Below are 19,922 nucleotides of genomic sequence, written 5' to 3' on the forward strand. Positions count from 1 at the left end.
CTGACGGGTGTTGAATGGAATGTAGGGTGCGGCAAGCACTTTGAAGTCTTGTTAGCCTGTCCTCTGTCAGGTAAATCTTCATTTCTACAGAATCTATAAGAGTCCCCAGGAAGGGAACTCTTGTGAGTGGAACGAGTGAACTTTTCTTTTCGTTCACCTTCCATCCATGTGACCTTAGAAATGCCAGCACTAACTCTGTATGAGACTTGGCAGTTTGAAAGCTTGAAGCTTGTATCAGAATGTCGTCTAGGTATGGAGCTACCGAGATTCCCCGCGGTCTTAGTACCGCCAGAAGAGCACCCAGAACCTTTGTGAAGATTCTTGGAGCTGTAGCCAATCCGAATGGAAGAGCCACAAACTGGTAATGCCTGTCTAGGAAGGCAAACCTTAGGTACCGATAATGATCTTTGTGAATCGGTATGTGAAGGTAAGCATCTTTTAAATCTACAGTGGTCATGTACTGACCCTCTTGGATCATAGGTAAAATTGTCCGAATAGTCTCCATCTTGAACGAAGGAACTCTTAGGAATTTGTTTAGGATCTTTAAGTCCAGGATTGGTCTGAAAGTTCCCTCTTTTTTGGGAACCACAAACAGATTTGAGTAAAACCCCTGTCCCTGTTCCGATCGTGGAACTGGATGGATTACTCCCATTAACAAGAGCTCTTGTACGCAGCGTAGAAACCCCTCTTTCTTTGTCTGGATTGTTGACAATCTTGACAGATGAAATCTCTCTCTTGGAGGAGAGTATTTGAAGTCCAGAAGGTATCCCTGAGATATTATCTCTAGCGCCCAGGGATCCTGGACATCTCTTGCCCAAGCCTGGGCGAAGAGAGAAAGTCTGCCCCCCACTAGATCCGATCCCGGATCGGGGGCCCTCAATTCATGCTGTTTTAGGGGCAGCAGCAGGTTTCCTGGCCTGCTTGCCCTTGTTCCAGGACTGGTTAGGTTTCCAGCCTTGTCTGTAGCGAGCAACAGCTCCTTCCTGTTTTGGTGCAGAGGAAGTTGATGCTGCTCCTGCTTTGAAATTACGAAAGGAACGAAAATTAGACTGTCTAGCCTTAACTTTGGCTTTGTCCTGAGGCAGGGCATGGCCTTTACCTCCTGTAATGTCAGCGATAATCTCTTTCAACCCGGGCCCGAATAAGGTCTGCCCTTTGAAAGGTATATTAAGCAATTTAGACTTAGAAGTAACATCAGCTGACCAGGATTTTAGCCACAGCGCCCTGCGTGCCTGAATGGCGAATCCTGAATTCTTCGCCGTAAGTTTAGTAAGATGTACTACGGCCTCCGAAATGAATGAATTAGCTAGTTTAAGGACTCTAAGCCTGTCCGTAATGTCGTCCAGAGTAGCTGAACCAATGTTCTCTTCCAGAGACTCAATCCAGAATGCCGCTGCAGCCGTGATCGGCACAATGCATGCAAGGGGTTGCAATATAAAACCTTGTTGAACAAACATTTTCTTAAGGTAACCCTCTAACTTTTTATCCATTGGATCTGAAAAAGCACAGCTATCCTCCACCGGGATAGTGGAACGCTTAGCTAAGGTAGAAACTGCTCCCTCCACCTTAGGGACCGTTTGCCATAAGTCCCTTGTGGTGGCGTCTATTGGAAACATTTTTCTAAATATCGGAGGGGGTGAGAACGGCACACCGGGTCTATCCCACTCCTTAGTAACAATTTCAGTAAGTCTCTTAGGTATAGGAAAAACCTCAGTACTCGTCGGTACCGCAAAATATTTATCCAACCTACACATTTTCTCTGGTATTGCAACTGTGTTACAATCATTCAGAGCCGCTAACACCTCCCCTAGTAATACACGGAGGTTTTCCAGTTTAAATTTAAAATTTGAAATATCTGAATCCAGTCTGTTTGGATCAGAACCGTCACCCACAGAATGAAGTTCTCCGTCCTCATGTTCTGCCACCTGTGACGCAGTGTCTGACATGGCCCTAATATTATCAGCGCACTCTGTTCTCACCCCAGAGTGATCACGCTTACCTCTTAGTTCTGGTAATTTAGCCAAAACCTCAGTCATAACAGTAGCCATATCCTGTAATGTGATTTGTAATGGCCGCCCAGATGTACTCGGCGCTACAATATCACGCACCTCCCTCTGAGCGGGAGATGTAGGTACTGACACGTGAGGCGAGTTAGTCGGCATAACTCTCCCCTCGTTGTTTGGTGAAATTTGTTCAATTTGTACAGATTGACTTTTATTTAAAATAGCATCAATACAGTTAGTACATAAATTTCTATTGGGCTCCACTTTGGCATTGCAACAAATGACACAGGTATCATCCTCTGAATCAGACATGTTTAACACACTAGCAAATAAACTTGCAACTTGGAAATACAATTCAATTAGAATAATATTAAAACGTACTGTGCCTTTAAGAAGCACAGAAGATCTATGACAGTTGAAAATTAATAAACTGAAAACAGTTATAGCCTCAATCCTTGTAAACAACACAACTTTAGCAAAGGTTTAATCCCATTAGCAAAGATAACAAATTCTGAAAGCAGGAAACAAATTACAGAATAAACGTTTTTTATCTCAGTCAAACTACAATTCTCACAGCTCTGCTGAGAGAAATTACCTCCCTCAAAATAAGTTTTGAAGACCCCTGAGCTCTGTAGAGATGAACCGGATCATGCAGGGAATACAATGAGTTGCTGACTGAAATATTTGATGCATAGTAAAAGCGCCAAAAAAACGGCCCCTCCCCCTCACACACAGCAGTGAGGGAGAACAGAAACTGTCAGAAAAACAGATTAAGCAACTGCCAAGTGGAAAAATAGTGCCCAAACATTTATTCACTCAGTACCTCAGTAAATGAAAACGATTTTACATTCCAGCAAAAACGTTAAACATAATCTCTAGTTATTAAACAGCTTTATGTATTTCTTACAGTGTAATTCTAGTGAAGTACCATTCCCCAGAATACTGAAGTGTAAAGTATACATACATGACATTATATCGGTATGGCAGGATTTTCTCATCAATTCCATTATCAGAAAATAAAAACTGCTACATACCTCTATGCAGATTCATCTGCCCGCTGTCCCCTGATCTGAAGTTTACCTCTCCTCAGATGGCCGAGAAACAGCAATATGATCTTAACTACTCCGGCTAAAATCATAACAAAAACTCTGGTAGATTCTTCTTCAAACTCTGCCAGAGAGATAATAACACACTCCGGTGCTATTTTAAAATAACAAACTCTTGATTGAAGATTAAACTAAGTATAATCACCATAGTCCTCTCACACATCCTATCTAGTCGTTGGGTGCAAGAGAATGACTGGGAGTGACGTAGAGGGGAGGAGCTATATGCAGCTCTGCTGGGTGAATCCTCTTGCACTTCCTGTTGGGGAGGAGTAATATCCCAGAAGTAATGATGACCCGTGGACTGATCACACTTAACAGAAGAAATCTATTTTAAAGGAAACTGCTGCAGAAACAAGGATTGATTATTGACTTCTGGGGAGTTTGTGGTGTTCCTTAGCTCCGAAACTTTTTTATGTATTTTCTCTGAATGTACTGTAATTTCTTGGAATATTTTGTAGCTAAAGTGTGGTTTATTCAAATAAAGTATTTTAGTAAAGATTAGAATACTACAAAATGTTAGAATATTGTGATTAACTAAGGAATTATAGTTAAAATGCCAAGGGGCTCACATAATAACCTTAAGGCAATGATGAGGCCTTGGCAGCATGGGATGGATAAAATAACCGAAACAACAAAAGCCCGCTTGTGGTCATAAAACGTCAACTTTATTAGCAAATAGTTAAAACGCCAAGGGGCTCACACAATAAAAGAGGAGGATCAGAGCTGATTGGCATTTTAACTATTTTTTATGAGAGAGAAAAAAAAGAGAGAGAAAGAGAAAAAGAGAGAGACACAAAAACAAACAAAAAAAAATCTCTGGGAACCCTTATCTACCTCCAAACAGACATAAATCATTAGTATTTGAATGAGAAAGTGTAATTAAAACGTATTCATATTTTTTTAATAATATCAAAAAGGGACCTGATAACCAGTGTGATTACAATTTATTTTGCTATGGTAACAATGTTTCCATGATAACAGTATGAATGTGCAAGATTTACTTGGTGATTCACTAAATTTGCTCTATTTTGCCACTGAGCACTCTGCAAAAAACATTAAATGATTCAATCAACAGTTTTCACTAAAGTTCGATAATTAAGTTAAACATATAATTTTAAAAGTCAAGATTACACACTTTTTCTAGCCAATTAAAATATGTTGCACCATTGTCCCCTATACGACAGTCTCTATGTATAAAAGTTCTTTATAAAAATAAATTCACATTTCTTGCAGATTAAAAACTAGAATACATTCAGCACTTTATTTTTTTTTTCCTCGCCATTTCAATACGTTTACAAAATAAATAAAACCCATTTTGAATCTTTATAAATAAATATCCAAGATTCCGTAGACTCCGTTGAAACATTGGTGATACAATCCATTATTTAATCGCCTGTGTTAATAGCAGCAGTAATACCAACTTCCCATCGGTTTCTCAAAGATTAAACTAACACGGTTATTTGTTATATTTCTAAATGCGAGGATAGCTTCTGGAGTCAGGCCATGGTTATTGGAAATGTCAAGAAGTTGCAATGAGTTGAGACTGGCCAAAACAATCAGTGTTTCTTCTGTCAGTCTAGTATTACTGAAAAGAAAAAGAATGTAAAGTTAAAAATGGTAAACACAAACAAAACACTATTGAAATGTCTTGACTGAAAGTTTTATTATATAACAAAACAAAAAAACCCACACCACCACTACATTACTTACTAAAACTTTTAAAAGGGACATTAAACACTACATTTTTCTTTGCATAAATGTTTTGTAGATGATCCTGGTTGTGCAATGTGCAGGGGAGGGAGGAGGGGGAAATGTCTGCCCTTCCTGCTTTCCCAGCCCCTTCCAGTGGGTGTTCCAGCCAAACCTCATCAACAGTGGGAGCTTCTAAGTAAGTTTTCTGTGCATATTCTTCTTTATAGTAGTGTATATTACATGCAGTTATATGAAAATTGGTGTATACTGTCCCTTTAATAAGTTTGTCACCTAGATACATTTTCTGTACTTCTATAATTTACTTGTCTCTCTTAACTCAGAGTTTAAAGTTTTATTTCAGATTTAGAAAACTAATTTAGATGCTATATATTTATTCTATATAAGGATTCTTCAATGACAATAATCAGGACCCACTAACAGGACAGATCAGGGCCAGATGAGAACAGGTTAAAGGGATAGTAAATGCCAAAAATGTTATTGTTTAAAAAGATAGATAATCCTTTTTTTACCATTCCCCAGTTTTGCATAACCAACACTGTTATAGAAATATACTTTTTACCTCTGTAATTACCTTGTATCTAAGATTCTGCTGACTGCCTCATTATCTCAGATCTTTCGACAGACTTGCATTTCAGGCAATAAGTGCTGACCCTTAAATAACTTCATGTGCTTGAGCACAGTGTTATCTATATGAAACACATGAACTAAAGCCCTGTAACTGTGAAAAACTGTCAAATGCATTCAGATAAGAGGCGTCCTTCAAGGGCTTAGAAATTAGCATATGAGCCTACCTAGGTTTAGCTTTCAACCAAGAACAACAAGAGAACAAAGCAAGTTTGATGATAAAAGTAAATTAGAAAGGTTTTTAAATTGACATTCCCTATCTGAATCGTGAAAATTTAATTTGGACTTTACTAACCCTTTAAGTAACCAAATTACTTAAAAGGGATGCTAAACAAAAAAAAGCACTAAGCAGTTGCTTATACTTAATAGAAATCACTGGAATATGTATTATTCCTTCATTTAATTAGATTTTAATTTTTATGTTTTACACTACATTTGTGCTTCCTGTCACAGCCCTACATGGAGAAGAACACTGAGAATTTAAAATTACAGTAACTTTTTTTCCATAGACAAAGTATTTTAAATGGCTTTGACCGCATGGCAGCTTAAAATCTAAGCAGGCGATTTAGCAGTTTCATAGATAGCTATGCATTTTATGCCAAAGTCTATCCTATTAAAGGGATAGTCTAGTCAAAAAAAAAAAAAAAAAAAAAAAAAAAAAAAAAAACTTTCACGATTCAGATAGAGAATACAATTTTTAAGCAACTTTCTAATTATTCTCCTATTATCAAATTTTCTTAATTCTCTTTGGTATCTTTATTTGAATGTAAGCTTAGGAGCCGGTCCATTTTAGATTCAGCACCTGGGAAGCGCTTGCTGATTGGTGGCTACATTTAGATATCAATTAGAAAGTGCTACCCAGATGCAGAACCAAAAATGGGCCCGCTCCTAAGCTTACATTAGGAGTAAAATAGAAAGTTGATTAAAATTGCATGCTCTATCTGAATCATGAACGTTTAATGTTGACTAGACTATCGATTTAAGCAATTACTCTGCCTATACATTTTAACCTGTTTAAGTTTCATCAGATGCAGATAGCCAGCAAATGTTTTCCTTTTGGGGGCATTTAAGACACATTGTGTCAGGCATACAGCCTGTTAGAAATCAATGCAAGCCTTCACCTCAAGCTTATTATGAATTTAAAACAACTTGGACTCCACATACCTGAGGTAGAGTTTCTGCAGTTCAGGAAATAAACAGGGCAGCTGTTTGAGCATATATTCACCATATCCAGAAGAAAAACTCAAGTTCAAACTCCTCAGTTTGTTGGCGCTTTCAGAAAGCCACGTGAGTGTATCATTGGTAATCACAGTCCCCACAAGGCTCAACTTCTCTAGCTTAGATATTATAGGTTCCATTATTGGCTTAAACGGTGCAGCCCCTGGTAAAAAAAAAAAAAAAAAAAAAAATTTGTTAAGTTTGGATAAAACATATGGGGACAAATAAAAATAAATCAAATAAAAAAAAAGATCTGTCCCGCACCTTGTAGGAAAAAGGGAGAGTGATGTCAAGTGGGAATAGTGTTCCCTTGCCAAGGTTTAAACAGTCATTGAGGTTCCAAGGTAAACCTAGCTCTCACACCATAGAGAAGGTAACAGAAGCTTCCCTGGAGGCACAGGGAGGATATGAACAGAGACAGCACAGTAAAAACCAGAGAAGTAAAAGGGATAGGAGTAGATTAAGCTCTTTTCTATCACAAAAGCAAATATTGTTGACTACATAGAAGTTGAAATATTATAGATCTATATAAAATATACTTACATTCAATTTTCAGTTCTGTAAGATTAGACAGCTTTAAGAGCATCATTTCGATCAAGTCTTCATTTTGCAGGTATTTATGATGGCGCAGACAAACGCTCTGGAGAGTAGAGAGCTGATCAAAAGCATTTGCTGAAAGCCCTGCACAGCCAGAATTCAACAACTCTAATTTTTCAAGCTGCAGCCTGGGAATACAGGGTTGTTCTAGATGATGGGTGGTGGTGGTGGTGGTGGTGGGGAGAAAGTAAATGTTATTCAAATATAAAGAGATTTATATAAAAAACACAAATTCAAGCCAAGCCCATTTTAATAAATATACAGCACTGATACAAGTACAAGGATAAAAAAAAAAATAGGGGTCAGAACTTACGTTTTAGGAGCTATAGCTTCCTGGCTCCTGGAATTTGTCAAGATAAGACTTAAAAGGATGTGAAATAACATAAATTATGCTTACGTGATAATTAATTTCCATCTGTATGGGAAGAGTCCAAAGCTGCATTCCTTAATTGAGAGACATACTGAACCTGGCCACCAGGAGGAGGCAAAGATACCCCAGCCAAATGCCCAAATACCTTCCCCACTTCCTCATAACCCCAGTCATTCTGCAGAGGGAACAAGGAACGGTAGGAGAAATATCAGGGTGAAAAAGGTGCCAGAAGAAAAAATTTCAAATTTAGGGCCGCCCATCGGAGAACACGGGCGGGAGCTGTGGACTCTTCCCATACAGAGGGAAATGAAATTATCAGGTAAACATAATTTATGTTTTCTATCTTAATATGGGAAGAGTCCACAGCTGCATTCCCTTCTTGTGGGAAACATATACCAAAGCTCTAGAGTACACAGAATGGTCTGTTAGAAATAGTCTTATGTCTATGGAGACGTATCAAGTACCAGGGTAGAATTCTTGGGTACTATAATAAAGAGAACTCTCTCTAAATTATCTGCCATCCATGGGATCGAAGAAGACAGAGGAGATATTCCAAATGGTTCACTCTTCGAAAAACGTCTTTAGCTAGACCAAACGGATGGGCAATAAACTGGAAGTGCTGGTCCAGGAATGCAAACCTTAGGAACTGGAAGTGGTCCTTGAGGATTGGTACGTGAAGGGAGCATCCTTCAGTTCTATCATGGTCATGAACTATCCCTCTCAAACGAGGGGAAGAATGGACCTTATTGTCTCCATCTTAAAACGAGGGGACATTTAAAAAACCTGCTTAAGCACTTTAGGTCCACAATCTGACAGAAGGTCCCTCCTTCTTAGGGACCACGAAAGGTTTGAATAGTATCCCAAACCTCTCGCTGAGATAGGCACTGGGACAATAACTCCTAGATGACAGATCCCATACACACCCCAAAAAGGCTTCCCTCCTTTCTGGTTAGAAAGACCGGAGGAATCTGCCCTTGGGTGGCTGAGACTTAAAACCTATCTTGTAACACTGAGCTATGACCTCCAGGACCCATGGATCCTGCACGTCCCTGAACCAAGCGACTGAAAAAAGCGACATACTGCCCCATACACGATCCAGAAGAGGACCGGGGACCACCCATTCATGCCGACGTAGACTCGGTGGGCTTCTTACTCTGGTCGGATTTATTCCAGGACTGAGCCGGCTTCCAAGAGCTCTTGGTTTGCTCTGGCTTAACGGAGGAATGCCGACATGGGCTTTATCAGAACAAAAAGAATGAAAATCATCCCTTAGATTAGTTCATATACTCTTGCGGTTAGAGGGCGCCCTTGCCCCCTGTGACCGTGGAGATAACCGAGTCCAGGCCTGGACCAGACAAAATCATTCCCTTAAAGGGAGGAAAGAAGTTTAGACTTAGAAGTCATATCCACAGCCCGATGGCCTGAACAGAAAAAGCTGAAGCCATAGCATTCAAGTGAATAAACTGCCTAATAGCAGCACAGATAAAAGAATTAACAACCCTCAAGGCCGTAAATCTTTTCTGAGTAAAGTCGAGGGCACCCTCCACCAAATCCTATAAGGAGTCACATCAGAAGGTAGTTTCTCCAGTAACCACGGCAACAGCCGCCACCGGTTTAAACAAATATCCCGTATGTTGAAACATCTTTCTTAACAGAGTTTCTATCTTTTATCCATGGGCTCTTCAAATGAAGAACTATCCTCAAGCGGGATAGTAGTAAGTTTAGCAAGGGTGAAGATAACGCCATCCCATTTAGGGACAAAACCTCACAACTCCATTGAGAGTCCAGGACCGGGGACAATTTGTTAAAAGGGAGAAAAGGGGGGAAAGGGTGGAAAAAGAATCCAATCCTGTCACATTCATTCAGAATAATGTTCGCCATCTAACAGGAGCAGTGAAGGATAAGGTAGCACCCTGTCCTCAAACTCCAATTTAGGAATTAAAGGTTCATCAGGCAATTTGGCCTCTGGAACCTCTGAATTCGCCGAAAACTTCCTTTAGAAGAAAGCGCAAATTCCTAAACTAAAGTCTGGTTCCTCCGCAGCCGGAGGTTTAGAGGCAGCAGGCTCCGACCCAGAATGTTCATACTCCGAAGTTTCAGAAAGAACTTCATCCTTCGATAACCCTCAGTTAAATCCAATAAATTATCTGATGTGCTCTGGGAAGGAGTGCAATATATAACCTTTCACTTGCGCTTAGCAGGGCGAGGTAAAGCATTAAAGGCCGCAGACACCGCCGTCTGAACTGCGCAGTAACGTCTAGTAAAAAAAGGCCCCCTCCAGATGGAGGATCAGCAATGCTACAGGAAAATTGCATGTGTAGAGATAAGAATGTAGGGTACGCACCTCACTGGACGACAACTCCTCAGAGGTGGACAGCTCCGTGGTATCAAATATGTTTGATATTATCACATCAAGGCATATGGAACATAACTGAGAGGGCAGAACTAAGGCCACCTCACCATATAAACAGGAATTGCTGATTAGGAATAGAGGGAGTGCCCTCTAAAGAAACAGAATCCTCCATCGCTAGTGCAATAACTGGAGAACTAGAGAAATAAAACATCTTATTTTATTTTAAAAAAAAACGGCACCCTTATACCCCAATGGCTGGGACACTCACCACCTCATTTGACCCAGACAGTACAGAGATTTATTAATCCTCTCTGATAGACACCCGGTCAGGAAAAAGGGAATGAATCACATGGTGCACAATGCAGGATCGTCTCTGCTATGAGAAAGCGCGCCAAGCTTGTAAGCTGCATGGCTCTCAAAGTAAAAGTGAAACCAGTATATTCCATAACAGCCTATGAACCCATAACATCTCACACATAAAAGCAGCATAAAATCAAAAACATATAAGATTATTCCCCCCTGTTCAATAATCCCCCTAGGGAAATTAACCCTTGATTCTATACAGATAAAAAGGAGTCACGTTATCATACATGTATAAAATATGAAACAATCTTACCAGATGCCGTGGAACAGGAACACGGCTCTTCAAGTGTGACCAATAGTAGCATCGCTTCTGACATGGACTTAAGTGAAGAAAGCAGGCAGCGAAACTCGGCAACGCGGATTGCCTATGGAGCTGTTAATACGAGTCGGGATGGTTTCACAGAAAGACTCTCCCTGCATCTCTGGACTCTAACTTTCATCCATGCTCTCACTGAGAGGCTGACAGGACTACTTAAAACTCCAGTCCCTTCTCAAAGAGTACTACCCTCCATAAGAGACTACTCCGAAATCTAACACTTCTCTGCCAACCTCCTGTGACGAAAGGCATAGCATGACTGGGGTTATGAGGAAGTGGGGGAGGTATTTGGGCCTTTGGCTGGGGTGTCTTTGCCTCCTCCTGGTGGCCAGGTTCAATATTTCCCACAATTAAGGAATGCAGCTGTGGGCTCTTCCCATATTAAGATGGAAACATTCTTTTTTCACGCTTTAAATAAAAGTTTACAATAAAAAAAGAAAAACACATTCAATTAAACTTTACATTCACTTTAAGTTTTTTAAGTGCCCAGTATCTAAAATTAATCTTAAAAACAGGAGCACTTTCATTAATTAAACTTTACAATGAAGTTTCTTTTTTAAAATACCTTTCTTTATGGAAAAGAGACCGCCGATCCTCCGCCCGCAGCTCCTGCTGCAGTTAGCAGATCGATGACGAATCCGTCTTCCACCAATAGTTGCGTGGCCACGCAAAAATTTGAAGAAGCCGGATTAGTCATCAATCTGCCAAGAACAGCAGGAGCTGCGGGCAGAGGATCGTTGGTCTGTTTTCCATAAAGAAAGGTATTTTAAAAAACAAAACAAATTATGCTTACCTGATAATTTTATTTCCATCGAGGGGAGGAGAGTCCACGGCTTCATTCATTACTATTGGGAATTAAGAACCTGGCCACCAGAAGGATGCAAAGACACCCCAGCCAAAGGCTTAAATACCTCCCCCTTTTCCCTCATCCCCAGTCATTCTGCAGACGGAACCAGGAACAGTAGGAGAAATATCATGGTAAAAAAGGTGCCCCTCGATGGAAATGAAATTATAAGGTAAGCATAATTTATGTTTTCCATCTAAAAGGGGAGGAGAGTCCACGGCTTAATTCATTACTATTGGGAACATATACCCAAGCTCCAGAGGACACTGAATGAAACCGGGAGGGTAAAAGGCGGACCCTAATCTGAGGGCACTACAGCCTGCAAAACTTTTCTCCCAAAAACAGCTTCCGCAGAAGCAAAAAAGTCAAATTTGGGGGGCGGAGCCAACAGCCAAGGCAGTAAGACACGAATTCTGTGAGCTCCTAGGCCATAATAAAATAAACATAAGATAAATTCAAGTATGGACATCTACTAGTTGTCATATAATGGAGGGATACTCAGTTAAATTCTGGGCTTAAGACTCTGTTTAGTAACCGTTGCAGAAGGGAACTGATGTTATATGTGTGGCGTGATTCTGAGGCCTGTCTCCACAACGAGTCTAAGGTATTATAGTACAGACCCTGAAGCTACCCCTAAAATGGTGGAGACTCAAGGACTACTCCTTGCCATGTTGCGGGATCTGGATCAGCGGCTTGCAAGCCACTTTTCTGACCTGTCGGATGTACTACAATCGGCATTAGGGGGAACGGTTAACTGCGCACTTAAGGATGAGGAGTTCGGAGACACATGGACAGAGCTTCCACTGGAGGGCCCCCCGGTGGCGGGGAAACAACTACCTCTGCTTCATTCTTGCATGGGAATGCTAGGCGGCCTGCGTGACCCTCTGCCTGCTGTTTACATTACAACAGCATTAAGCATAACGGCAGGACCGGAACAGATCCCACATGAAACGGAGCTGCAGCAGTTATTGGAACCCAGATTGTCCGTTTTGAAAATGGAGGTACACCGCTCTCTTTTAGCTAACTCTATTCATACACTGCAAATGGCAGCGGGTGGATTGCCGGTTCAGATAATTGCCAGGCGAGTTACACATCATTGCCACTATACTCCAGAGGGCATAGGCTAAATTTGGATCTACAGTATGCTGCCTCTACATCCCGGCTCGACTCAGGATGATATGGTGAACTTTGGCAAACACAAGATTACAAATTGAACTCTGCTATATTTTGTTAGTTACTGGTGTGGGAGCTCGACCATCAGACGATACTTTTGAGTAATATGGGGGACTTTGAACATTACCGCAGCTGTGGCTAGAGTTATGAGATCCCGGGGATTATCTTCTGTGGGTGGCTGCTGCTTATATAACACGGCCTTGAGAATTGTGTTGTTTTTATTGCTTTAAATGTGGGGTTATGTGGCTGTTCAGTGGGTTACTATAGACATACTCCAGCTAGCCATGTACAGTATAGAAAGATCATTATAGTGTGTTTCAATACTGATCCCTTGAAGTTCTTAGGCAGTATGCAGATGTAATATTACATCTTAGTGCTGTATATTGGCTGATTAGCAGTCGTGTGCCTCATTAGCTTTATAATAATGTAGGCTCAGGAATACCCTCTAAGTACCCATCCACATTCTAGCAGAGATTTGAATTGTTGCTACTTATTAACCCCGGGATGTGCACGATTCCTTTAGCTTGTACTTTCTAAATCCCACGGAACGGATTTTAGTGTCTAATATAAGGGTCTTACTTGTTTCTACTAGACACAGAGCTGTAGATATATGTTACTACCTTAAGAGACCTATCATTGTTGGGTTCTATGTCTCCCCACTCTCACTGGAGATATACTGGTTAGTGCTACACTAATGTTGGTTTACAGCTACACAAATTTCTCCCATTATACACACAGCTTATTATTTAATAATATCCCTATAGCTGGGCAGCATGACTCTTGTTAAAGTTCACTTGATGTATATTACTTTAGCTATATGTAACTCTGTAAAATATTTTTTTTGTCTAGCATGTTTCACCAAATCATATATAAATATTATAGAGATATCTAATAGCTTATTTAAACTACGCCATTGCAGAATAGCCTCTTTTTTACCTCTGTTATTATTTTGAGGTGAGCAGCAAACCTATGCCTTAGTGGAATGTTTTTAATCCCATAACTCTAGTCAATACCGTAACTTCTTTTCATGTTAAGGCTGAAAGCCACAAGAAAAGAAACTTTTGTTTAAGAGGATGCCAAGTTTTCTCTCTTTCCTCCACTATATAGATTCCCACTGACTCCTACAGCTCATCTGCTCCCTAGTTTATACAGCATGAACTAGTTGTTCCCCTCCACAAAACTCTTTACTATAGATACTTAGACCTTTTATGATGATAACATTGTCTGATGTCTTGGCCTCTGATTTATCTATAACATAAGACCTATATGTTTTAGTTCTGTTTTGGGATACTCTAATGGTGTCACAAGAGCCATTACTATTTCTGCTGTTTTATTACTATGTTTATACCTACGTTTTCATTACTGTTGCATTCTGTGAAAGCCTCTACAATACTAGCTTCCTATACACCCCTCCCTGTACACCATAGAGCGACTTATATACTACTGATAGGTAGTTGGCTGACACAAATATTTGAAGCATATATTTAAACTATTAACATACAGTTCAATTAGCTGGGACATCTTAAGGGGAGTTATTTCTATTGCCAGCAACATACTGGTTTATGAATGATTAACAGCAACTGGGTAACAAGTCCCAAACCTGTTCTATGTTGTGTTAATAGTTATTGTTGTTTATTTATATTATTTGTTACTATCATTTTCTGTGGCTGTATGAATATCATCCCTAATTTATTTATGCGCTTGCCCATATTTCTAGCACATAATAGTTGTTTTCGCTGAGCCTCTCTCCTCCCTTTCCCGCTGGTAATTAATGCCTGCGGGTCATATCCCTTCTCCTTTTTCCCACATCGCCTATAGGTGGCACTCCCCTAGGAGAGGGGCTCACCCAGAGGTTCCCCAGGTCCCCCAGACCCTGGCTATTCAGGATATAGCCTTCTTAGACACCTCCCAATTCTATCTGACCCCTCTCCTCCCTTTCCCGCTGGCGATTAGTACCTGCGGGTCATATCCCTTCTCCTTTTACCTGCACCGCCTATAGATGGCACCTTCCCTGGAGAGGGGGTCATGTAGTGGCCCTTAACTAACTTTTTGTGTCTATAGAAATGCCCCCCCCCCCTGTTAGTATCCTCTTTGGCAATTTCCCTTACATCCACATGCCCTAGTTTTCATATGTTAGAGATGTTATCCAGGAGTATACTCAAAAGCCCTGAGATCCCATTCCATTCCATTTCACATCGCCCTGTAGTTTATATTTTTAAGACAAATTATCTAGCTCCGCCCCCCCTCCCCTTCCCTTCTCCCCTCTCCCCCCCATTATGAGCGGCTCTTGCCCGCTGCATCCCTCATCCCCCTATATACGCAGGCCTACGGGAGGCCTGATAAATGCCAGCTCCCTTCCTCTCACTATTTTCAGCGTATAGAATACCCCTTATTTGAGAGTAGGGACCACTAGTTACCTGTATTATAAAACTGAGACTTCATTTCTATATGCCCCAGTCACACATGTTTTGATTTCACTGTGCGCATTCTGTATTTAAGGTCATAAAGTCGGTGCTATAACTTACGTCAAATGTTATCTCTCTGTTTTCAACCTAGATATCTTCCATATCATTGACTCTAAATATTGAAACTCTATTGTCTAGATAATTTCTTAACAAATCCTATATTAGCACACCAATGTCTTAATTCTTATGTACCTTTCATATGTGATCTGTATCAGTTATTTTTCTTTTCATATTTGTCTTGTGCTGGGACACACTCCCTTTTCTGTTATTTCTATCCATTGTCTCAATAAAAAATTATTTAAAAAAAAAAAAAAAGTCAAATTTGTAAAACTTGAGGCCCTTTGCCCCTTGTGCTTCCCAGAATACACCACAAAAAGAGATGTAAACTGTCTGAAATCCTTTGTAGCCTGAAGATAGAACTTCAAGGCACGAACCACATCCAGGTTATGAAGTAACCTCTCCTTTGAAGAAGAAGTAGAGTTAGGACACAAGAAGGAACAACTATTTCCTGATTGATGTTACGGTTAGACACCACCTTGGGGAGAAACACCAACCCAGTGCGAAGTACAGCCTTATCCACATGAAACACCAGATAAGGAGGATCACATTGCAAGGCAGCTAGTTCAGATACTCTGTGTGCCGATGCAATGGCCAACAGGCAGAGAACCTTTCAGGACAGAATCTTAAATGTCTATGGAATGCATAGGTTCAAACAGAACCCTCTGCAAAACCTTAAGGACTAAGTTTAAGCTCCAAGGAGGAGCGGACTGTCTAAAGACAGGCCTGATTCTAGACAGAGCCTGAACAAAAGATTGAATATCAGGGAGCTCAGCGAGTCTCCTATGCAACAAAACTGATAATGTTGAAATCTGTCCCTTTAAGGAACTAGCAGCAAGACCCTTCTCCAAACCATCTTGGAGAAAGGACAGATTCCTGGATACCTTCACCTCATACCAAGGATATCCATGCTTCTCACACCAGGACAAGTAAGTCCTCCACACTTTATGGCAGATGCGACGAGTGACTGGCGTCCTTGCCTGAATTAGAGTATCAATCACACTTTCTGAAAAGCCTCTCTTGGTTAAGACTAGGCGTTCAATCTTCACGCAGTCAGCCTCAGAGAATCTAGATTTCGATGTTGAAAGGGGCCCTGTGAAAGCAGATCCCTGCGACAGGGTAACCTCCATGGTGGAGAGGATGACATCCCCACCAGATCCGCAAACCACGTCCTCCGCGGCCACGAAGGAGCAATCAGAATGGCTGGGGCCCGCTCCTGTTTGATGGGTGCCACTACGCGAGGTAGAAGTGGTAACGGTGGAAAAATGTAAGCTAGGCTGAATCCCCAAGGAACCAATAAGGCATCTATCAGCTCTGCCTGGGAATCCCTGGACCTCGACTCGTATCGAGGTAGCTTGCAATTGAGTCTGGACGCCATGAGATCTATCTCCCCATCTGTGACAAATCTCCACAAACACCTCGGGGTGAAGAGACCATTCCCCCGGATGGAAGGATTGTCTGCTGAGAAAGTCCACTTCCCAGTTGTCCACACCTGAAATGTGAATCGCTGAGAGCGAGCAGTTGTGGGACTCCACCCACTCCAGAATCCGAGACACCTCTCTCATCGCGAGGAAGCTCCTCGTACCCTCCTGATGGTTGATGTAAGCCACCGAGGTAATGTTGTCGGTCTGGAGTCTGATGAAACTGACCGCCTCCAGAGCATTGTAAATTGCTCGTAGTTCTAGGATGTTGATCGGAAGGAGAGACTCCTCCCTGGACCACTTTCCTTGTGCCATCCTCGCACCCCAAACAGCTCCCCATCCTGTCAGACTGGCGTCCGTGGTCAATCTCCCAGGACAGACACAAGAAGGATGTCCCCATGGACAGTTGCTCTGGACGAATCCACCAAGACAGGGAGTTCCGAGTCCGAGCATCAATGGATATCAGCTGTGATAGATCTGAATGATCGCTGTTGCAATGTCTCAACATGCACAATTGAAGAGGTCTGAGATGCAACCTGCCAAATGGGATGACATCCATGCTTGACACCATGAGACCTATCACCTCCATACATTGAGCCACCGACGGGCATGTGGAGGACTGAAGGGCAAGACAGGTGGATGCAAACTTCCTGTGCCGCTAATCTGTGAGAAATATCTTTGTGGACATAGAGTCTATTATCGTGCCCAGGAACTCCACCCTGTTGCTGGGAACCAGGGAACTCTTTCCTGCATTGATCTTCCAACCGTGAGATTGGAGCAGAAGAAGAGCCCTCGAATGATCCTCTGCATGGACAAGTGACAGCGCCTGAAAAAGGATGTCGTCCAGGTAAGGCGCCACCGCAATGCCCCTGGATCTGGCCACTGTAAGCAGCGCCCCCAGAACCTTCGCCAGTCTAAAAGGAAGGGCCACAAACTGGAAGTGTTGGTCCAGAAACGCAAATCTTAGGAACCTGAAGTGGACCCTGTGAAATGAAACATGAAGGTAAGCGTCCTTCAAGTCTACAGTTGTCATGACTGTCCCTCTTGAAATAGGGGCAGAATAGATCTGATCATTTCCATTTTGAACGATGGAACACTCAGAAACTTGTTTAAACACTTTAGGTCCAGAATTGGGCGGAACGTGCACCCTTCACGCCACTCCGTCTCGGCGGGCTTCTTGCTCTGCTTACACTTATTCCAAGATTGAGCCGGCTTCCAAGATCCCTTGGACTGGTCCGCTTTTGCGGTGGGTTGATGGCACTGGGCCTTGTCCGCACGAAAGGGACGAAAAGTAGATCCCTTAGGCTTAGCCTTCTTATGCTTGCCTCCCATAACCGTGGATATGATCGAATCCAATCCTGGACCGAACAGCATCAATCCTTGAAAAGGCAGGGACAACAGCCTTGATTTAGAGATCATGTCCGCAGACCAAGATTTTAGCCACAGAGCCCTGCGCGCTAAAACAGAAAAACCTGATACCTTAGCATTCAGGCGAATAATTTGCATATTGGCATCACAGATGAAAGAATTGGCAACCTTCAGCGTCTTAATCTTCTCCTGTATCTCGCCGATGGATGTCTCGACCATTCACACCATTATGTCGCAGCCTCAGCGACTGCCGCAACGGCCGCTGCTGGCTGAAAAACAAACCCTGTGTGCTGAAACATCTTTCTCAACATGTTTTCCAACTTTTTATCCATGGGCTCTTTGAACGACGAACTATCCTCGAGGGGAATAGTCCTCCGCTTCGCTAGCGTAGAGATAGCACCATCCACCTTAGGGATGCAACCCACAGATCAAGCTTAGAGTCTGGAACAGGGAACAGATTTTTAAAAAGGAAGAAGGGGAAAAGGAAGAACCCAATAGCTCCCATTTGTTCTTAATAATATTAGCCATCTTAACGGGAACCGGGAAAGACTGAGGTACTACCTTGTCCTCGTATACCTTGTCAAGCTTAGGAATCGCAGGTTCCTCCGGTATCTTAGGTTCCGGAACCTCCAGAGTAGCAAGCACCTGCCATAGCAGAAAGCGCAAATTCTCCATCCTAAACCTATAACCAGACTCCTCCGCCGCAGGTTTAGATGACACTGACTCCGACCCAGAAGGGGCCTCCTCCGAAGAGTCGGAGTGGGCCTTGTCATCGTATAGAGCCTCTGGATCTTCCATCGGCAAGGACAAACCCTGGGCGGGCCGCTATGATAAACCCTATGCTTGCACTTAGCAGAACGTGGTAAGGCATGGATCACTTTTGAAACCGCCGATTCCAGTTGGTCTGCAAAGTCTGACGCCAACGAATCTCTCCAGAAGGAGTAACGGTTGGACCCCGGTGTGCTGCATGTGCAATCGGAGATGAATGTAGGGAATGCACCTCCAGGGACGAAGAATCCTCAGAGGTGGATGGCTCAGTAGTACTAGACATCCGTTTACATTTAGATGTTGTAACTTTATCAAGGCATGTGGAACATAGTTCAAAAGGCTGATCTACCAGAACCTCCTCACAATAAACCCAGGAATGAGATTTTGTTAAGGGGGGAGAGCCCTCTAACGCGTCGGAGTCCTCCATCGCTTGCGCTTTTGGGCAGACTAACTTAATTTACAACAAAAAAAGGCACCTTTATACCACCTATGGCCGGGGCACTCACCATCTCCTAGGACCCTGACTACAGAAACTGCTACGTCTCCCGCGCCACAGACCAACATAGAAGGATAGACAAACCCAGTCACGTGGAATGCCTGGCAGGACCATCCCTGCAATAGAGAAAAAACGAACCAAAAATGGCCGTGCAAGATTCCCGCAAGTAACCTGAAAGTTCCACACATTGCCAGAGCCTTATCTCGAACATAACGCAGCAATGACACAATAAACAACATTATGTATAAACCCCCCCTGTTCAATAATCCCCCTTCCAGGAATATTATCCCTTGATTCTGTAAAGATAACAAAGCGCCACACTGTGACCCTGTCTTCTATGTTATCATTATTAATAAAAAATTAAACAAACTTACCAGAATCTATGCCGTGGAACAGGAACACGGCCCTTCAAGTGTGACAGGTTAGTAGCCTCGCTCCGGACATGGACTGGAGTGAAGAAAGCAGGCAGCGGAACTTGTCAACGCTGGTTGCTTATGGAGCTGTTAATAGGAGTCGGGGATGGTTTCGCAGAAAAACTCTCCCTGCATCTCCAGACTCTAACTTTCGCCAGGCTCTCACTGAGAGGCTCACAGGACTACTTAAAACTCCAGTCCCAATGCGAAGATTACTACCCTCCATAAGAGACTACTCCGAAACTCTGGCACTC

At 42.3% G+C, this 19,922-nt stretch overlaps 1 protein-coding gene across 3 annotated transcripts in view; it reads right to left on the bottom strand.

The window, feature by feature from the left end:
• Nucleotides 1-3,988: 3,988 nt before the first annotated feature.
• The window catches only part of LOC128644972 (uncharacterized), a 40,903-nt gene continuing 24,969 nt past the window's right edge, over nucleotides 3,989-19,922 (bottom strand). For all 3 annotated transcript variants that reach the window (XM_053697672.1, XM_053697670.1, XM_053697671.1), the window contains exons 3-5: nucleotides 7,208-7,408; nucleotides 6,611-6,827; nucleotides 3,989-4,694 (exon numbers count right to left, since the gene is read on the bottom strand). In XM_053697672.1, coding sequence (XP_053553647.1) covers nucleotides 4,508-4,694; nucleotides 6,611-6,827; nucleotides 7,208-7,408 — 605 coding nt within the window. In that variant the 3' untranslated portion in view covers nucleotides 3,989-4,507. The remainder of the gene's footprint in view (nucleotides 4,695-6,610; nucleotides 6,828-7,207; nucleotides 7,409-19,922) is intronic.

The sequence above is a fragment of the Bombina bombina genome, chromosome 1, assembly GCF_027579735.1.
Source record: "Bombina bombina isolate aBomBom1 chromosome 1, aBomBom1.pri, whole genome shotgun sequence".
Taxonomy (NCBI): domain Eukaryota; kingdom Metazoa; phylum Chordata; class Amphibia; order Anura; family Bombinatoridae; genus Bombina; species Bombina bombina.